General features: G+C 41.2%; 1 protein-coding gene across 2 annotated transcripts; it reads right to left on the reverse strand.

The window, feature by feature from the left end:
• Nucleotides 1-2,492: 2,492 nt before the first annotated feature.
• Nucleotides 2,493-7,878, reverse strand: irx6a (iroquois homeobox 6a; the record flags this gene model as incomplete). 2 transcript variants are annotated; one of them, XM_080489511.1, is made up of 7 exons in its annotated part: nt 2,493-3,214; nt 3,487-3,601; nt 3,840-4,517; nt 4,667-4,962; nt 5,262-5,371; nt 6,118-6,349; nt 7,501-7,878. In XM_080489511.1, 6 exons carry the CDS (start codon nt 7,512-7,514, stop codon nt 3,492-3,494), a joined length of 1,440 nt encoding a protein of 479 aa, XP_080345637.1. In that variant the 3' UTR covers nt 2,493-3,214; nt 3,487-3,491. The 2 variants fall into 2 exon arrangements, with proteins under 2 accessions (XP_080345637.1, XP_080345638.1); XM_080489512.1 differs by having other exon boundaries at nt 6,118-6,399; nt 7,501-7,566.
• Between the last annotated feature and the right edge of the window lie 242 nt (nt 7,879-8,120).

The raw sequence follows: 8,120 nt of genomic DNA on the forward strand, positions 1-8,120 counted from the left end.
GATGAAAAATGTAATTTACCAGAACCAAGGCATGTATTAGGGAGATTTGGTTGGGCACATAGGCTACCTAAGAAATGTATTATTCTCTAACACTCCAGTTTGTCACAGATTTCTTGTCTGGCCTCAGATTAACAGATGTCACACAGACAACAAAATCTTGTATGTTTCTAACCCGGATATCCAACAACAACAATTTGAATAAGGGACACTTTGTCCGAACATCATGCATCCATTGTAAACATTCTTGTTAAAAAAATAACAACAATGAAGTTCCAGAACCTAAGCATCTATACATCAGCTCTCATTTACAGCTGGCTGGTGTATCTCTTGATTACCTCTCCTCTGTACAGCTGCTTTCGCCATATGTAAAACACAATGTATGGGACAGAGTAATTGACCTGTTAGCTGCTTGAGGCATACGCCGCTATATGAGCCCATCATGGCCATTATGTGTGCCTTCCCTCCCCCCAGGTACGTCTCGATGGTGGTAATCCCATTGCGCATGCATCATTACCTTCAATAGCAAAAGGCAGCTTTTCTTTACAGCCTGCCATTTAATTAAATCTGGTTGTAAATATTTGATACATGCCGGGCCCTGGATTTTAATGTAAAGAACAAGGCGTCAGGCATCATGACTGATTACAGCTGAGGAGGGCAGAGGGAGCTCCCTGTTAGCAGCTTGTCATTACCAGGCCTGTTGTTACACTTATCAGCCTGCAGAGTGATGATGAAACTTTACATCCAGACCTGTCACTCCATGCAGGCTGGAGAGTTTTACATCATTTTGTGTCTTCTGACTCAACTGTTTCCCTTCTTATTATGATCATGCAGAAGAGACATTTTGATCAAATGGACAGGGTTTGTTTTGTTTATTTTGTTCTTCTTGAAAACGGTAGGGTCTGGATTCCTTTGCCTTTACCTCTGTCTACCTCTGCCTCAGTTACATGGAGTAAACAGTACTTTGATGAACACTGAACCTTTTTTTTTTTTTTACTTTTATGTTTTCTTCCCTCCTGTTGTCTGTTTAAAATCCTCCAACTCCTAAAATGTTCTGTTTTCTTAGACCAGTGACGTTCATTGGAAAAAAGAACTCCCAGACTTATTTCTCTGCTTAATTTCAGATCTTCTTTTTACTGCTCCTGGCAGGCTTGTGTCAATCAGTAATACCAGATTCAGATCTTTGAATCACTTTTCTATAGTTACAGAATACCTTTTTCTTTTTTTTTAATAATGCCTAATAGAAACATATTTGTTTTTGGCTTCCACCTCTTACAGATCATTTATTGGCTTTTTACTTTTTTTTTTAAGTAGACCTAAGTTATTATTCCTGACCTTCCTCGTCCTCATCATGTAGATTTTCCTGGATTTACCCGGCTCCGTGCGTTATAACAGCCCCGCCATTGGCCAAGGACACATGGGATGACCACAGCGCCTCTGCAATTGATCCTGAATCACCCTAATACTGAGGAGGCTTTTATTACAGGCATAATCCAACAATACGACCTCGAATGACGTTTTCGTGAGGAATATTTGCGGGCTATTATTTTTCCAATCACTTTTAGTCTAAAAATATGATCTGCTCCTGCTCCACGGACATTCTGGATTACTGACAGGACTTTTTCCAACTTTCATTGCACTTTAAGATCCATATATATATATATATATATATTCCTTATATATATAATTATTTTTTTTCTTATTTTAGTATGGTGTAACTGTTTGGCTTGAACCGGACCTAAATTCCTAATTTAGTCCCACCTCACATGTGAGCATATAATTCTAGGCATAATTCATTATTTGAGGGATCAAGAAAGGATATCCGATCAGAAAGTAGTACAAAATAAAAAAAACAGACCTCTTCTTGACTTTAAAGGAAAAATGAGTAATTTCAGGAGGAGTGTGTCTCTCTTTTTTTTTACTTTTTTTAATTGTTGCGCAAAAAAGACTCGCGTCAAAATCAATATCCCAACAGAGATTAGTTTACTCTTGTGTTTGATTGTTTAAAAAAAAAAAAAAAAAAAAGTTTGGAATGTGAAGATCAAAAAGTTTTGATTTAATTCGAGGCGTCAGTGCAGATGAGACTCTACAGTGATCATCTTATTACCAGCTGTCTCCGATAGAGAGAGGAGCCCATAAGTAGACTCGTCTATAAGCAAAACAGCCAAATCAAAGGGACTTCTCGGGACCATGTGAATCTCTCCGCTGGGTTTGATCCTACAAATGACCTTTTAATTAACACAATGTTAAGTTAGTGCAGCGGCTCCGCTACTCGGGGGACAAAAGTCTGCATTCATCCTGATGTCCCTGCCTCGCAGCTCGGCCTGAACAGTAACAAAGTGTTTGATGCCACTTCCGATTAGATGCTGACAATGCGGGAGAGGGTGTCCCCCTTTCTTCCACAACTTGTGGATTGCACTCACGTCCCCTTCTGAATTATGACCTTCCATCAGACGCAGCGGGCTTCGGAGCGTCGAGTCAGGATCAGCAACTTTGATCAAGCGCGCGCACGCAAATGTTTTTTAATTGGCTGATTGGGAGCCGAACCCCACAAAATGACCACAACACACACACAGAGGGAGCTCTTGGGAAAAAAAAAAAAAAATGTATTGTTAGAAAAAATTTCCTTGAATGGCAAACACAGAAGAAGCTTCACATTTTAACACAACGACCAAAAAAAAAAAAAAAAAAGAAACAGAAAAAGAAAAAGAAAGAAAAGAAAATCCACAGCTTTGAAATCCGACAAGCTTTTTCTCTTTTACATCAGGCAAACAGACACCGAGCCACAGTGAAACCAAACATGTAACAAAAACACTTAAATTAGATACTTATTCAACCAATAAACACGTTAAATAATACTCAAACAGACGAGAAATAATAAATAAATAAATACACAGATAAATAAATACGTTTGCTACACTACACGATTGCCATACACAAATGTGGCCGTTTTTTTATTTGTTTAATTAAAATCTTTTCTTTTGTTTTGTTTTTATCTGGCCACCCTCACAATTTTGCATGTAGAATTGTTGCATAAAGTCTTTAACACCATAAAAACAATGTTGTGCAAAATGATAGCCACATCCATTAGTTTGATAGCCCCCACTGCAGCAGCAGGTAGCTCTCATGTGTCATATCGAGGCCACTGCTCGGCCAGTGTGTCCTTTAGTGCATAATAAATGTCCCCATTATTTATTGTGGTACATATTCCAGCGATCTGGGGGGGGAAACACAAAGAAGAAAATCAAGGATTATAATAGGCCCAAATCAATTCAAAATGGGATCAAAACTGAGAAAAGTTGATGCATTTTAGTAAAACCAATTAATAAAAAATATCACAAGGTATTTTCCCCACAGAAAAAAAGGGGGAATTGGTGCACATGTGTGAGCACCTGGAAGCATTTGTTATTGTTTTTTTTTTTTTCTTGGTTTGTGTGTGCACATGTCATGGCTTGAACTGGTTTCTTCCGGCTCAGTGCAGCGTCTCACCTGCTTCACCTCTTCATCACTGGTCTGAATGCAGTGACCTTGTCATCCTGCACAGTCCCACAGGCCTCGCTGAGGTCAGAAGACTGTGTCTCTGCTTTGCCGCCACCAGAGAATCCTGCACGAAGGGAAAAAAAGAAAATAAAAACACAGCTTTAGAATCTCGCTTTGAGGTAGGCAGAAGGCACTTACATCCCTCTTTTTTTTTTGTTCAAAAATTGGAGGAATGCAACTTATTCCGTAGGACTATTGACCATAAATGCATGAAACAATCTAAATAACTGCATTATCATCTCACAAGTTTTTCAAAAAGTAGTTATATTATGTTAAACCCTGCGGGTAAAAGACAGACATACCTTCAATTGTGGAGTACTGGCATGTGTCTGGGAGTGCAGCATAGGATGAGCAGTGCAGTTGGAGACCCTTGTGGCTGTAGCTGCTGGTGCCATAGATTTTTGAGTGCAAAGAGGGGCCTTCGGTGAAAGGGCTCTCAGCAGGGGGGACACCACTGGATTCGTGGAGTCCCCTCATGCCCCCACACTGTCCAGTTGGAGCTCCTGTAAGTCTGGTGCTCTGCAGCTGGCAATCCGCGGTCGTGTTGCCTGTCCTCAGCTCAGAGCCGTGATGCTGAGGGCTCAGTATGACCCCTGAAGCCGCCGTACGCGCCAGAGACCAAATCCGTGGCTTATCCGATGCCTCAAAGTGAGACAGGGACAGTGTTCCGGCCCCCGGGCCAGCGGAGGAAGCTGTCTTGGACACTACGGGATCCAGGAAGTCAGAGGGGAGAGGAGGAAGGCTGGTGACACTTTTGATGGCACAGGGGAAAGGGTGGAAGCTGTTGGTTAAACTTAGGTGCAGCTCAGAGCTGCAGTCTCTTTTTTGAGACACTCCAGATGTCACCATGGCCCTCTGGAGGTCCTGTTCATCTGCTGCCACTTTTTCACAGTCACTGTCCAGCTTGTCGCAGTCGTCCTCATCCATGTCCTCCAGATCACTCAGCTGCAGATCTTTCTCCTCCTTGCAATCATTTGAATCTGTGGGACAAGATAAAAATAAAATAAGTTCCAGTATCTAATATTTAGATTGTTTGTAAAACTTTCTGACATTGCCAACATTTAAAAGAGCTTTTTGTTGTTGTTGTTGTTGTTGTTGCACAAAGGTTTGAAAGTAGATCACATATTACCTTTGGTGAGACAGTCTTGGTCGCTCTTGTTAAGGTCGTCTTTCCTGTCATCGTTGGCCTTATTCTTTGGTGACCAGGTCATCTTGTTCTCCTTCTTTAGCCTCCTCCTGGCGTTGGCAAACCAGGTGGACACCTGGGTGAGGGTCATCTTGGTGATGATGGCCAGCATGATCTTCTCCCCCTTGGTGGGGTAGGGGTTTTTACGGTGCTCGTACAACCATGTTTTCAGGGTGCTGGTGGTTTCGCGCGTCGCGTTCTTTCTCCTGGCCGTGCCGTTGAAGTCTACCGTCCCATATCTGGAAACAGAAACGCACACATGTACTCAGGCGTGTCACCTTTCTGTGCAGTAAGTGGGGTATAACATGCTCAGACGTCCTATATTCCTCCTCCCCTTGGCTACAAATATATGGAACTTCACTCAAAACAGGTCTCACTATGGCATTTCTCCTTTGACCTCTGACCTAAATGTGGCAGTTTTCCCACAATGAGACACTGCTTTTAATGACGAACAATCAAATACTTTTCTTTCTTTTTTTTTTTATATCTGGGTTGTACTATATCTAAACTGGACAAAGGTTGATGAAAAGAAACCTACCTGTCATACTGATACTGTCCCAGTGAGTGATCATACGGGTAGTATGCAGCGGTCTGAGTGATGCCCGAATGTAAAGTGCCTGTGCTGTCCTTAATGTCATACTGTGGATTCTGTGAAGAAGAAGAAAATAACACAAGGGAAAAGTTTCAGCATTTTCTGATGAGGTAATTTGTCTGAAAATTATTTTAAATAATATACTACAACAAATGCAATTCAGGTTTTATGCTCGTAGCCTCAAATCTTGCAGACTAGTGGATTTACACTGGAAAGTATTTGCCATACACGACAACAGTGTGTTTAAAATAAATGTGGCAGCTTTAATATCTATATTTATTTACAGTTTGAATCTTGTAGTCTGTTTTGTAGTTTTGTAATGTTTTAGTAGTTTAAAACAAACTCAGGTTGCTTCAAATACAATGAAAAAAATATTAAAGAAAAGTTTCAGCTGCACTACAAATATCCATTTAGCAAATTATCCAACAATAATCTCACTTTTTAAACAAACAACCCTGTAGTAAAATTGATTTCTTAGTGCATTTCAAATATAGAAGAAGAAAAAAAAGATAAATATTACAAAACAAAAGGAGGATTTCCATCAATAAATTTGAATTTCAGTCAGATGAAACTTTTCTCTGACTCTGCAGTCATGTCAATGGCATTTATTTCTAACTTCCCCCCTCGCCTTCTTTTGAAGGGGAAGAAGATAAGAGTTACTGTTGGATTAAACGCCTTGTCGAGACGTATATGTTTGCAGTCTGAGATAAATTGATAAACCCAGCTGATCGATCAGCCTGAGCCCCCCTTCTCTCCCACTCGCTCCCTCTCCCCATGCGTTCTGTGTATCAACTGAGCCCACCAGAGTGGAGTAGATCGCGGATGGGTCGGTGCTGTAGGGGAAGTAGTTGGCGTAGTTCTGGCTGGCTGCGGCCGCGGCGGCGTAGGGAGAGCTGTACATCCCCAGCGCCGCGTTGAGCTCCGTCCGGCTGCTCGCCAGGAGCCGGTTGTCGTAGGACGGGCAGCAGAAGGAGGCGGCGGCGGCAGCGGCGGCGGCGGCGGTCTGGGAGCTCCCTGTCCCGTCAGAGACCGACCTGGAAATCGAATCGCAGCAAGTCGTACTGGGGTTTGCCGACACGAAAAACTGCATGAAGAGAACCGTGGACAGACAATGGTCATTGGCTGGTCCAGCTGTTATCTGGATGTTTTTTGTTTTGTGACAACTCTGGCTGTGCGTTACGCACCGTGAAAACACATGTATTTTAACAAAGCTGCGCTGGCGGTTACCCCGAAGCGTTAAAGCGAGTGAAAAAAAAACAACCAACAGAACAATCAGAGCTGCTTTTGTTTGTTTCTGTTTCTAGCAGTTTATTTATTACGAGTAATGTGTTATTGTAAGGCTGTTATTTGCCTGAATTCAAGGTAAGTCACTTTTTTTTTAGAGATTCTTGAAATGAAAGGCACAAGTCAGATCATGTCTATTTTATCGCTGCTGTTTTTTGTTTTTTTTTGCACGAATTTAATAAAAGTTAATTTAATTTTGCCTACAAGTGCTAATATCACTGAGCTTTGGATTGTTTTAAGAAGTAGAGCTGCGCGCAAAACGTGCGTAAAAGTGTTACCGACTTGAAAACTTCTGTTTACGTGACGAAAAGTCAGCGTCAAGTTCCCAATTCTTAATGTTTTTCACATAACTGTTTTACTTTCTAAAATACTGTCGACCTAAAAGTTAGATGATAACTTTGCCAGTGAAGCAACTTCTGTCCTCTCACCAACCTGCACTTCTCATAACTTGTCATTTGAGAGCAATCATCGTTCCTCTAAATGTTCAAAACCTGCTTTAATGAAGCTTTAAAAAGCTTTATGAAAAAATAATAATCGCATCCCACATGTCATTATAATTTGGATAGAAAGTTTTCGAGTGTGCACAGCATGCGTAACAGCCCATTTACACCTCGCAGTGTGCAATAGGTGACATTCATCTCTATTGTCATCAGAAAAAACACGTGAGTTCATTCATAATTCAGTGTAATTGGACACGAGTGCGGGTTTATCGATATTTGATTCAACAACAAAAGCCCCGACGCGAAAATAGCAGTCAACATTGTCGAAGCCGTCACTAGTCCATAAATGTTTCTCACAAAACAAAAGTGTTCTGATAAGTGAAATCATGCAAGGAAACATTTAAACAAAAAGTCACTGTGTTGTGTGAGGACTGGCAGAAAGAAAAATCAAAGTGCCTTACCTGTGAAGTTGCATTGTAAGGGTATCCAAATTGCGAGAAAGACATAGCGGCTTCTTTTGTTACCATCAGGAATATTCTTCACCCTTGATCGATTGCAACCAATTCTACTTCAAATCCACCGTCTTACACACATTTCCACGCACGGCCTTTCGCTCAATAATAGATGACTTCACTCATAGGAGGGAGACTTTAGCCTGGCACCAGCTGCAGATTGTTTTATATGAATGAATAATCCCCCCAAGGACCCGATAAGAAATGAAATTAAGCGTTATTAAGAGCAAAAAAAAAATAATGTTGTTGTGTTAGCTGAAGGAGGCTTAAAGGATAACGTAAGTCTTCCAAGATATGGACTCTGCTTGTGCTATTATTTGTGGCTCTATAGTTCTTTAGCATTCATCCATGCAAGGGTATCAGCGTGACGTCACTGTAATCCCGGAACGGCAGGGTACCAAGGATAGAATAATGTCTTTGCCAATCACGTCCAACACTGGCTTTTCTTAAGGTGCACTGTACACAGGCTGGTAATAGAATTCTGCACCGATTTCCCAAGATAAAAATCAGGGGGAATTTACACTACTGATCATCATTATTGGATTGTAACGTATGTAACATATGGAAAC

Source organism: Lipophrys pholis, assembly GCF_963383615.2.
Source record: "Lipophrys pholis genome assembly, chromosome: 2".
Lineage (NCBI taxonomy): Eukaryota > Metazoa > Chordata > Actinopteri > Blenniiformes > Blenniidae > Lipophrys > Lipophrys pholis.